Genomic DNA, 11,682 nt, shown 5'->3' with positions numbered 1-11,682 from the left:
TTGAGAAGAGGTCAGAGATATAGAGCGTCGCAGTCCCGCCCCCTACCATGGACCAGGAAATGATTCTCCGTTCGTTTTCCTCATAGACATTTCAGAAAGTATTTATTTAAAGACGTTTACGCCGCGGACAAAGCCAACTCGAGTCGTGACAAATTATGACAACAAACACATTTTTTTGGGCCGAACAAATAATTAGAAAGATGTAAAAAACGGCAGGTTACAACACTTTTTGTTGTTTTTCTTCTTTGTAATTATTTGTTTGGTCCAAAATATTGTTTGTGTTGTCATGAGTTGTCACGACTCTAGTTGGCTTTGTCCGCGGCGTAACTGTCTTTAAATAAATACTTTCTGAAATGTCTATGGGAAAAATGCATTGGGAATCATTTCCTGGTCCATGGTAGGGGGCGGGACTGCGACGCTCTATAGTGCCAGAAACAACTTGAGTCCAACACTGAGTGCTCTGTTGTCTTCTTCAGCAAACCAGCGCTGAGAGATTACTACTGTGCAGTGTGTAGGGCTGGGGAGTAACTGATTGCAATCCAAGAGAATTAAATACAAAAAGGAAATGTAAAACATTACAGCTGATGTTAAAACAGTAGTCATATTGCAATTTCTTTTCTTCTTTTTTTCTTAGATCAAATACAATCATTAGTTATTGGATTACTTCCAAAAAAGTTCAAACGTAAAATAGTACTTTGTGAGATTGTAGACAAATCTTGGAAAACCAGAAGATAATGGTCGTTTATTATAATAGCAAAGAAATAATGTAACTGCAAATGATTGATTTTAAAAGCAATCAAAAACTAGCTTACATAACAGTGTTAATATTTGCATTGGATTACATTACCAATTTCAACTTGAAGCCGGTATTCTGTAATGCAACAGATTACATTTTGAAAGTAATCTTCTTGAGGAAGATTACTTTCAAAATGTAATCTGTACCTGATTTCATGCCACATTTTCTGTCTTTTCTCTGTTAGATCACAGTTGTTCTTTGGCAATCTTCTTAATTAGCACAATACAAAGTTTCCTCCTTCCAAATCAAGAATAGTCGATCTATTCACTCACTTCTTATTAGCTTAGCTAAAATAAATCGAGAAATAATTTGATCATGTCAAAAATGGCCATATGTATACGGTACCCACTATATGTCTATGTACCCCTCCCCCAACCACCACAAACAGCCAGTCACTAGAAAAAGTGCAATTAATCTATTCCCTTCCCTTCATTTCACGGTCTCACGCCTCCAATGTGGGATGAGTCTCTTTTATTTATGTGGCTATGATGCAGTGTGCTCATTTGAGGGATCAGATCGAGGAATGGGAGGCCAGGAGCGATCGCAGAAAGGCACGTGGAGAGAATGGGTGTTCTCCTCAATAAGACACATGCTCCCAAAGGAGCAGCAGGAGAAGGAAAGGGGGGCGTCTCGTTGTCACTCCTGTAGTTGGAACTGGAAGGAGTTGGAACTCCACTGGGTGGTGTCACAGTTAAGCATGGTACGCTCTGTGAAGGTCACATTCCCTGCTGCATCAATCAAGATTATGGTATTGGTCCTTCAAGAAGGCAGGGAGACACAAACAATGAATAAATATTTATGGGATTGGTGAATACCCGGATTGCAGTAATCAGATTACAACATAAACCCTAGCATCCCTATTTCGGGCTATTTGTTTTCCAAAGGGAATAAAATAAAATAATTCTCTCCAAACTAGCGAACACTCATAATGTGAGCTTGTAGAAACTTGCTTGTATCCCATTTTGGGCGGGAACCCCTTTTGGTGTTAGCATTATGTTATGCTTTAGCTATTGAAAAATAGCAGATCGACAAGCTCATAGCGCGCCACCGAGTGGCGCGCTACGAGCTTGTAGGTCTGCTATTTTTGAAAAATCGAAGAACGACTGACATAGAAACATAGCTTTTTCAGAAAACTGTCAGGATGTAGAAGACATTTTTAGAATCTGATCGGTGGAGGACACTGACCTTGTGCCATAATGAGGAGAACGAACACACACAGCTGAAAGGGCCTGGAGCATGGACTTGCTATAGCCTCCTTGACCCTGGCTTTCCTGAACAGGGTCTGGGGAGTTCCTGTTTAAAACGCACACGCACGCACACACACAGAGAGAGAGTACAAAAGGTTTGCCCTGAACAAGCCGGTTCAATCCCTGCCTGCCTGGCATCATAATCATGTGTCCTTAAACAAGACACAGAACCCCAAGAGTATGCAGGGCACCGACCTGCACAGTTGCCGATAAGCTATAAGTCACTGGTCCTCAACATGGGGTCCAAAGATATCCAGGGATCCTTGAGGGGGTACCAAGGTGGTCCGATCTAAATGATTGATAGTTAGGAGTCCAATTTGTTCCATTTGTGCACTTTCACTGATAAATGAACACTGAGGATCTTACGGTGTACATAGATCATTAGATCGGGGTCCCAGAGATAAAAATGTGATAGGTCCGTGGTCTAGTCAACTCTAGTGCACTGGTTCCCAAACACTGGGTCGGGACCCATTTGTGGGTTGCAGACACATTTTTATGGGAACCTTAAACTTAAAGGACCACTTCACCACTGAACCGATGTTCATATAATTGGTCCTCACCAATTGGTCCTCAGTGACATCATCGATGGGGAATCCAAGCTAATAGAAACGGCAGGCTTTCTATTCCTGAAAAGTTGCAGGCTTTCTATTCCTGAAAAGTTGAAATGTGAAAATGGAAGCCATCGTTCTCACGATAATACAAATCTATATATATATTGTTTGTTTTGTTCTTGTTGAAAAAATATGCCTAATGATGATTGTCACTGGTGGACGGGTTTCTGAACTGCCCACAGCCCTCCTATGAGACGACACGGACTGAGTAGAACAAAATGGTGGTATTTTATCATGAACATTAGTGAGGACCAATTATATGAAGATAGGTTGAAAAGTGGTCCTTTAATTATCTATTCGATCGATCTACAAGCTCACAATGTAGCGCGATGCGTTGTGAGCTTGTAGATCTGCTATTTCCACTAGTTTGGGTCCCGGAGAGACAACAAATTTCTCTTTTGGGTCACAGGCTAAAAAGTCTGAACCACTGGTCTAGTGCAGGGGTTCTAAACCTGGAGGGTCTGTGAACCACTGGTCCAGTGCAGGGGTTCTCAACCTGGGGGGTCTGTGAACCACTGGTCCAGTGCAGAGGTTCTCAACCTGGGGGGTCTGTGAACCACTGGTCTAGTGCAGAGGTTCTCAACCTGGGGGGTATGTGAACCACTGGTCCAGTGCAGAGGTTCTCAACCTGGGGGGTATGTGAACCACTGGTCCAGTTCAGAGGTTCTCAACCTGGGGGGTATGTGAACCACTGGTCCAGTGCAGAGGTTCTCAACCTGGGGGGTGTGTGAACCACTGGTCCAGTGCAGAGGTTCTCAACCTGGGGCCCATGGAAAAAAAAAAAAAAAAAATAGTCAAGACGACGGTGAAAAGAAAGGCTCGGTCGCAGGCAGAATAACACCAAGGATTCGTCAGTGATGTCACTGACTGACTGGTCTATAAACAGCTTCAAATCTGTAGTACTACTTCCGTGTTGCATAACAGTGGCATCAGTCCACTCCTTGGTATCTCTGCCTTGTTTCAATGCTGTGTTACTGTGTTCATGCAGCTGCCTGTTAGCAGCACAACATAGCTCAGCTGTAGCCTATTTGGTCACGTTCTGTCGCACTAATGAAACACTAGATGGGATTATTATGTCATCCATGTCAGCATTCAAGTACAACTATCAGAAGATGTAACCCAGGTAAAGTAAGTCACTCTGCAAGTTTAACTAAAGTTTTTTCCATCTGTCCAAAGTCATTTCTGAAAGCCTGCAGGCTGCAGCCCTGCACTTATATACAGACATACAGATTGAAAGTGAAACATACAAATTGATTTAAACATACATACAGATTGATTGATTGAAAACAAAAATCGCTTGGGTACAGTTCAAGGAAGGTACAGTCAACTGTCCGCGTTTGGTACAATGAACCAAGACGCACCATGCACAACATGCAAAACTTTGAGAACCTCTTGTCTAGTGCATATCAAACTGGGTGTCCTTGGAATGGAAACGTTTGACAATCACTGATATTACAACTAGCAGGACACGAGGCTGAAAATAAGTCATTGCTGCGTCACTCACTGCTCCTCGTCGTTGAGAACGGCGAGCAGCTCATGTACAAGGCCGTCGCAGGACAGTGACTGGTTACCCACCACACTGGTAAACAGACGCTTGCCACGCTGGAGCTTCCTCCATGGTGTCTCAAGCAGAGAGTTGCTTAAACCATAGATTCCTGCTGGAAAGGACACAATCAAAACAATGATAGCGCGCGCACACACACACACACACACACACACACACACACACACACACACACACACACACACACACACACACACACACACACACACACACACACACACACACACACACACACACACACACACACACACACACACACACACACACACACACACACACACACACACACACACACACACACACACACACACACACACACACACACACACACACACACACACACACACACACACACACACACACACACACACACACACACACACACACGTACGCGATACACACATTCATGTGTGAGATTTAATACACTGTTTCTCAACATGGAGGTTGAGTAGTCCAAATGGACACTTACGAGTCTATAACTCAGAGAGTGTACACTCGGTTAAAAAAGCACTGAGGATTTTAGTGTATAGTAGACTGGGGTCTCAGAGATTTAAAAAAAGGGTATCAAAAGGGGCATCCGTGGGGGCGTTGCGTACGGTGAGTCAGAAATGTGATACACTGTATCTGCTAAAGGCTACAACAGCACGGTAACAATAGGATAACATCAGTAGACCTAGCAGGAGAGACGTAACATGAATTGATCAGTTTCTACGGTAACCATATTATAAAATACAGACCTGGTTTTAGATGAAGGGGTTTGGGGCTGCCTCTGTTGCCATAGTAACACATAATGTCTTCTTTGGCTCTGCATGGGAGACAGTGAGATGGAATACTATTTTAGAGACCAATTAAACGGCACATGTCTAATCACCAAGACCCTTCTAAGGCTCATCAAGTTTTTATAATATTAAAAGGAAAATAAATTACCCAAATTACAGCAGCAACAAATCTTCAAAAGGCAGTTTTTCTTCCAGGCATTATGCCAAACAGGGGCCATTGTCATTAGCAGTAACATTTACTTTCAAAAGCCCAGCACATACTGTACTTTTTTTCTTTAACAACTGATCAATTCTACTGGAAGACTCCAGTAAGCAGTCATTAATAAAACTGTTACACTTGCAAAACCAATTCAAGTGTGAAAGAAAAATGTTGATGGCCAAAAAGTGTAATGATTCACAACAGCATGTTGTGAATCTCACAATGCAGAGTTCAATTTACAAAGGAAGAGTATTACAAACACCTTGCAATGCCTGAGACCATACAGTATACTTGCTTTGTTGAGTCTCAGATTGCAGAGGAAATGTAGGCTCTCTGACATCAAGGGCAACCACTGCTGTTGTGGACTGAATAATACTACATCCTAAGATAAATCTTTGTACTGGGTCTCGAATTAAATTTGATAATTAATTTCACAACAGTCAATCCGTAAATTTGCCTGTCCGGGCTTCCACATTTATACATTCGCTCATGCCTTTCGTGTGCGGATTTTTGTGGGTTCAGTTACCAGCGCATTGAAATGGAGGTGAAGCAATCCCCCCCCCCCCCCTTCACCCCCACAAACACCTTTTTGTGTGTTGCCTGCCCTACACAATGTTTGTGCATCCATCCCTGATCTGAGTATTATCTCTGTTCTGTTGCTCTGCTGCCCAGTTGTCAGTAGACTGGTGTGTACTGTAACAATACACGACAACTATTCACTTCACTGCATAAGACCACTTGCATCATGTCCGTCGTCAGACACAGTACAAACACAGTAGAATAGCCGAAAATGAATGAGCTACCAAAAAAGACCTTTTCCAAAGCCAAAGTATTATTAGGGCAGATTCACACTATGGTCCCGGATGTGCACTCGGTACCACTTGGCAGATGTTGTGGTAGTGAGAATGCTGCGTAGTGCGTACCGTTCCCGGGACTGGATCACCCAACCGTTCCCGGGACAACATGGAGGTAATCTCGGGACCGATTGAAGTGTACTCGGACACGGGTCGCTGCCCTTAGTTTTATGGCGATATGTCTGGGTCATCTGTGTGTTTGCATGATCGTTCGGGTTATCTAGTGAAAATGTTGACTTTTTAAAAGCCAGGTCAATGTGTTTCCTGCAGCCAAACGAATGTTCCCATGTTGACATAGGAGCATTCTTAATTCTTTCCTACAACAAACCCTAATGACCCTCGTGTTTTTCCAGACTCTTAGCCAAACTAATATTTTCTTCTATTCTTATGGCAAGCGTGAACACAGCAGCGTACGCCAACACCACTTCACCCCCCAGTTCGCACATGCTGCATGGAAACCAGATGGAACTTAACTAAAGCCAAATAGTTTGTCAAGACTCTTTATCTGGGCGGTGGATTATGCCATTGCTGCCAAAAAAGTTATGAAAATACGATTTAGATCTCAGAACTCGCAACCTCAACTCCCCAAACCATCCGAGCCGCAAGGTCCAGCATTCTATATTTGTGGAATCAGTGATGTTGACTGAGCATTTACAGAGGGACAGGCCCAGCAAGGACATCTAATTTATACACAGGTGTTCTACAGGTTAATTTGGAGGCAGAGATGATATAACAGCGGGAGGCAGAGAGCCCACTGGGCAGAAGGAGACTGAGGAAGGAGGAGTTGGAACAGGGTATGTTTCTGTAGCACGTCAGTAAACTGTCTGGAAGATGTCGTACTGAACTGTGTTCTGTGCTGAAGCTGCAATAATCTAGTTTCATGGACATCAGTTGAGCCAACGCTTCCATTGTGGTCAAACAAACATTCAACAATCAAACATCTGGACAAAACAGAAACTACACAAAAATATAGAAAATCAAAATATAGACTACAGTAGATATTCATGATATTAACATAAAAGGAGGTGGGAGCCTCCTGGAGGATGTCACTCACAAGGAGTGAGCCGTTATAGAGCGTCGCAGTCCCGCCCCCTTTCAGGACGATGCCAGGCCCAGGAAATTATTCCCAATGCATTTTTCCCATAGACATTTCAAAAAGTATTTATTTAAAGACCTTTTAAGCGTCGTACAAAGCCAACTCGAGTCGTGACAAATCATGACAATAAACTCAATATTTTGGACCAAACAAATAATTACAAAGAAGTAAAAGTGTTTTCTTCTTCTTTCTAATTATTTGCTTTTCTAATTAATTACTTTATTATTTGCTATCAACGGTAGAAATTAAGCCAAGTTGAATTTGAATATTCGATGTGGAGCCATGATTTTGGAATGGGATGAGCTGCTTGCCACATAAAATCTCCGTCCAGTTTGTCTCTCCTGATTTTTATGTCCCTGTTGCTTTCATTTGCCTACAGATCAATACAATTTATAAAAAATAAGTTTATTAAAAGTATTCTCTGTGACAAACAAAGACAGGCTTCCTAATTGCCTCTCACATAATAGTCTCAAGCTCCATGTTTAATTATGCATTATCCAAGCGCTGCATGCTGTTTTGCATTTGCATGATGTGTCCATACGTATGCAATGTAGCAGAGCATTTAAATTCCATCATGTGTACAAAAAAAACCTGTGTAAGTGATCGGTAAGCAGCAATAAAATGGGACCAAGCAAGTCACCCAGTGGTATTGCAGCTGTTCGTACCCCAAACATACATACAGACAGACGAGGCATGCCTGTTATGCCTGTTCAAAGTCGCTGTTATCGCTGCATGTTTTCACTTAAAAACAAAAATGAGACAGTTTTTGAGTGGTGCAACCACTCCCTTACGGAGCTATGTGTGTGCCGTGGCTGGCTGGGTGGCTGGCTGGCTGGGTCTGAGCACGAAAACAGCATGGTTGTTTTTCACCACATGTGCGCAACCTAACACACACACACATATATTAACTGTATATATGATGATTTCGGGTGTGCCAGTACAGTACAGTGACAGTACAGTACAGGGAACCCCCACATGGTAACTCTGTCATTTCTCTACAGTTTCGGACGCGGGGCGGCTCGCAAAAAAAAAAAAAGACAAATACAATAAGATGTCCCTTCAGGCTTGGTCCCTTAAATTTAGTCCCACAGCAATGATTGTGAAGCCAAAATCAATATAGTACAGCGGCTTATACCCCAATACAAGAGGTATTGTGCACTTTTTCAAAAAAGCATGAAACTTCTACCATAGTTAGATGATATCATGAGGTGTATTTTCAGATGTGGAGTCAAGTCAGATTTGACCCCTGAGGCCCGGTAGAGCATAATATGTGACCAATACCCATAACATCCTATATAAGGCAAAAAAGTCCAAATTTCATCATTCTTTAAGTAGCATGTGACATATGAAACTAGGGTGTTTGCATGATTCTGAATCCATTCCAAGCATTAGTTTTGCAAAAAAACACTCATTGGGCTTAAAACGGCCATGCCCACTTGCCCAAATGTGCTGGCATCATCAATTTGTGATGACGGCATTGGCCGTTTTTAGCCCAATGAGTGTTTTTTTTGCAAAACTAATGCTTGGAATGGATTCAGCATCATGAAATCACCCTAGTTTCATATGTCACATGCTACTTAAAGAATGATGAAATTTGGACTTTTTTGCCTTATATAGGATGTTATGGGTATTGGTCACATATTATGCTCTACCGGGCCTCAGGGGTCAAATCTGACTTGACTCCACATCTGAAAATACACCTCATGGTATCATCTAACTATGGTAAAAGTTTCATGCTTTTTTGAAAAAGTGCACAATTTTTTGGTAATCCGCTGTACTAATAGGTACATACTGTATTTAAAGACATCTGGATTTACTCACAGGCACACTGAAATGTTATTGTATGTACTAGTTATTGACTGTAGGAGTCCATTTTACAGAATTCTATCAACACATAAATCATACATAATGTTTCGATTACAGCCAGAGTAACGCAGACATTAGGAAACAACACATATTCAAAGCCATTCCTCATGAAACCCTTAAGAGATCATTCAGTCATGATACCAGCCTTGGAATGTGCAAATCTGAGCCACCACTATTTTCCCCATTTCCTACAAAAAACAAGCTTCTGCCAAGAGCTCCAATTCACAGTTACGGGCCACAAACCATTTGAAATTGTTTTTAGAAAACACATGTACATACTGCTTGACTCAAAGAAATGTGCTGCATGGGACTTTTGTCAGCCAAACACATCAGATGAGCTGTTCACGAACACTAACGATGCACACTGAGCAGTTCTTTTTCTTTTATGATCATGCTGTTCTTACGTTCCTACCGGCCTAGGAAACGAGTATGTATGAACCAAAAGAGAAACACTTGATTGGAGCTTCTGATTAATAGTAGTAATAGTAAGTAGGACTTTTTCTTTGCAATTATTCTATCATTACCTTTTCGATTGAATAATAAAAAAACAAAACGTTCTAAGATTTTTTCATAATTGACTAAATATGTTAGTCTGATTAACCACTGTATTACAGTAGCATTGTATACTTTGTCGTACAACTTTGTCACACAAAAATAGCTTGTCGAATAAATGATTGTATTGTGTATTGGCTATTTGTCATTTTAGATTTTTGATGATACAGTATATAGATTAAATCAGTTAGTTCGATTAACTGTTGCAGCCCTAGAGATAAGTAGTTTTACTAGGAGCTTCCAGGCGTGTACATCTACAGTCATTATGTGTTTAACTATATAACAATCTTTACTGAAATGGGCATTCATGCATAAATGCAATCTTGAATATATCAAGCTGATAATATCTGAGATAAAGTTCAAATGGCTTTAGCTGCACCAAGGCAAGGCTGTATGAATAAAGCAAATGACTGCATTGCTCATACTGTATGTAAAGACTCAAACATGCTTATACATTATTAATCAAGGCAATATTACTCTAATAAGCAGCAACATTCAGACAGAGCATTGCATAAATTACAGCAGAGCAGACTCTTATGGCTTTCCCATTCTCTGCATTCCAATGAAGTAGACTGTACACATTAAACTAAGGATGCACCGAAAGGGAAATTCTTGGCAGAAACCGAATACCGAATATAGGAAACAGTTGGCCGAAAACCGAATACGATTAATATTATATATCTTTTTTCCTACCATTTCTGTCATGTCACCTTAAAGCTACCCGATTATGACAAAAGACATGATTATGGCAAAACTTAAAAAATAATCACTATTATGGGTCCATGAAACATTTATTCAGCACTGTTGAATGCATTAATATTTTCGGCCTATTTGGGCTGAATCCGAATAGGGCGAAAATGCATTTTTAGCCATTTTCGGACGAATATTTTCTGCGGCCGAATATTGGTGCATCACTACATTAAACCCTGCATAAATGTCCACCACCCAACATCTATGCATCACACCACACCAACGTTCACAGATTCTCTCGCCAGATCAAGGAAGGCAGAGGGGAAAGACCACCGAAACTGAATCTCCAAGCCTCTAAAAAGGACAGGGCTTAAAGCCCCAAAAAATCCCAAGACTGAAAAAGATTTTTTGCAAATCTGCACTGATGTCATTAAATGACCCCTATGAAATCCTCAGGACTGAAATCAGTCCCCAGGACTGAGAACTTTAAGCCCTGTAAAAAGGAAGACCTGTTGCCATGCCGATAGAAAGATAACTATAGGGATTGTGTGATACTTGTGATAGTCATCTTTGTTTGAACTGATCTAGCTTTGATTTCACTTTGTGTGTGTGTGTATGGCATTCTGGCAGTTTTTTCTTGTTTTACTCTGTCTCTACCACTCTTTACTCATTGCCTCCAAGTCTCCTTTGTCTTTTTGCCTTTGAATGTGTGTGATCTCTCAACCAGCCTTCCTCTTTCTAACTCTCCTTTTCTGGCGTTCTGCTGTACAGTTTGTTGCTCTGTGCAGCCACTCACATTTCTTCCTTCTGTCTCCCCTCCTCACCGGATCACCAGACTAATGTCAGACTGAAGGAGAGGAACACAGCGGGTGGGGTTTTGCCGCAAACAATTAAACGATCAAGTACAAACAGGTGTTACTTCAGACAGTCATGTCCGTCTCTCTCTCAAGGTATCCTTTGAGAAAAGATGGGGCTCTCTTTTTAATCGTGTAGTACTAAAAACCATGTCCCCTTAAAGAGACCATATATACAAATGCTTGAATTTCCTGACTGCAGACCTCAATGTAGTACTCATACAAGTTCAAGCAGTGAAATGTTGGTGGCCGCAGAAACAGTACAACAATACAACAAAATTAGATAAAAATAATAATGCATAATGACCTTAATAGATAAGATATAAATAAAGTTAAAGAGGTTTATCATACGTTCTGTATGATAAACCTCTTAAGAAAGGTATCTTTAGCAGCACTGAGTCAAATGTGGCAGAGCACAAGTTTGTATCTTGCACCGATGAGCAACTTAATCTGTAAAGACCAATGAATTAATTTTGTGAGACACTTTGCTCATTTAGTTTTTAATTTGCAAGTAGAATTGTCCTTTCGGGACATAAATTATTTGAACTGAAATCTCAATCGACAATGCCTCGCA

General features: G+C 41.2%; 1 protein-coding gene across 5 annotated transcripts in view; it reads right to left on the bottom strand.

Moving 5' to 3' along the window:
* Window positions 1–723: 723 nt before the first annotated feature.
* Window positions 724–11,682, bottom strand: part of tango2 (transport and golgi organization 2 homolog) — a 31,469-nt gene continuing 20,510 nt past the window's right edge. For 4 of the 5 annotated variants that reach the window (XM_079516212.1, XM_079516210.1, XM_079516211.1 and 1 more), the window contains exons 6-9: window positions 4,956–5,023; window positions 4,159–4,312; window positions 1,982–2,089; window positions 724–1,553 (exon numbers count right to left, since the gene is read on the bottom strand). In XM_079516212.1, coding sequence (XP_079372338.1) covers window positions 1,433–1,553; window positions 1,982–2,089; window positions 4,159–4,312; window positions 4,956–5,023 — 451 coding nt within the window. In that variant the 3' untranslated portion in view covers window positions 724–1,432. The remainder of the gene's footprint in view (window positions 1,554–1,981; window positions 2,090–4,158; window positions 4,313–4,955; window positions 5,024–11,682) is intronic. The other variant, XM_079516214.1, reaches the window with a different exon arrangement.

This window comes from Electrona antarctica (genome assembly GCF_951216825.1).
Source record: "Electrona antarctica genome assembly, chromosome: 12".
Taxonomy (NCBI): domain Eukaryota; kingdom Metazoa; phylum Chordata; class Actinopteri; order Myctophiformes; family Myctophidae; genus Electrona; species Electrona antarctica.
The sequence above is the reverse complement of the archived record's forward strand: the minus strand, read 5'-3'. Positions and strand labels throughout refer to the sequence as shown.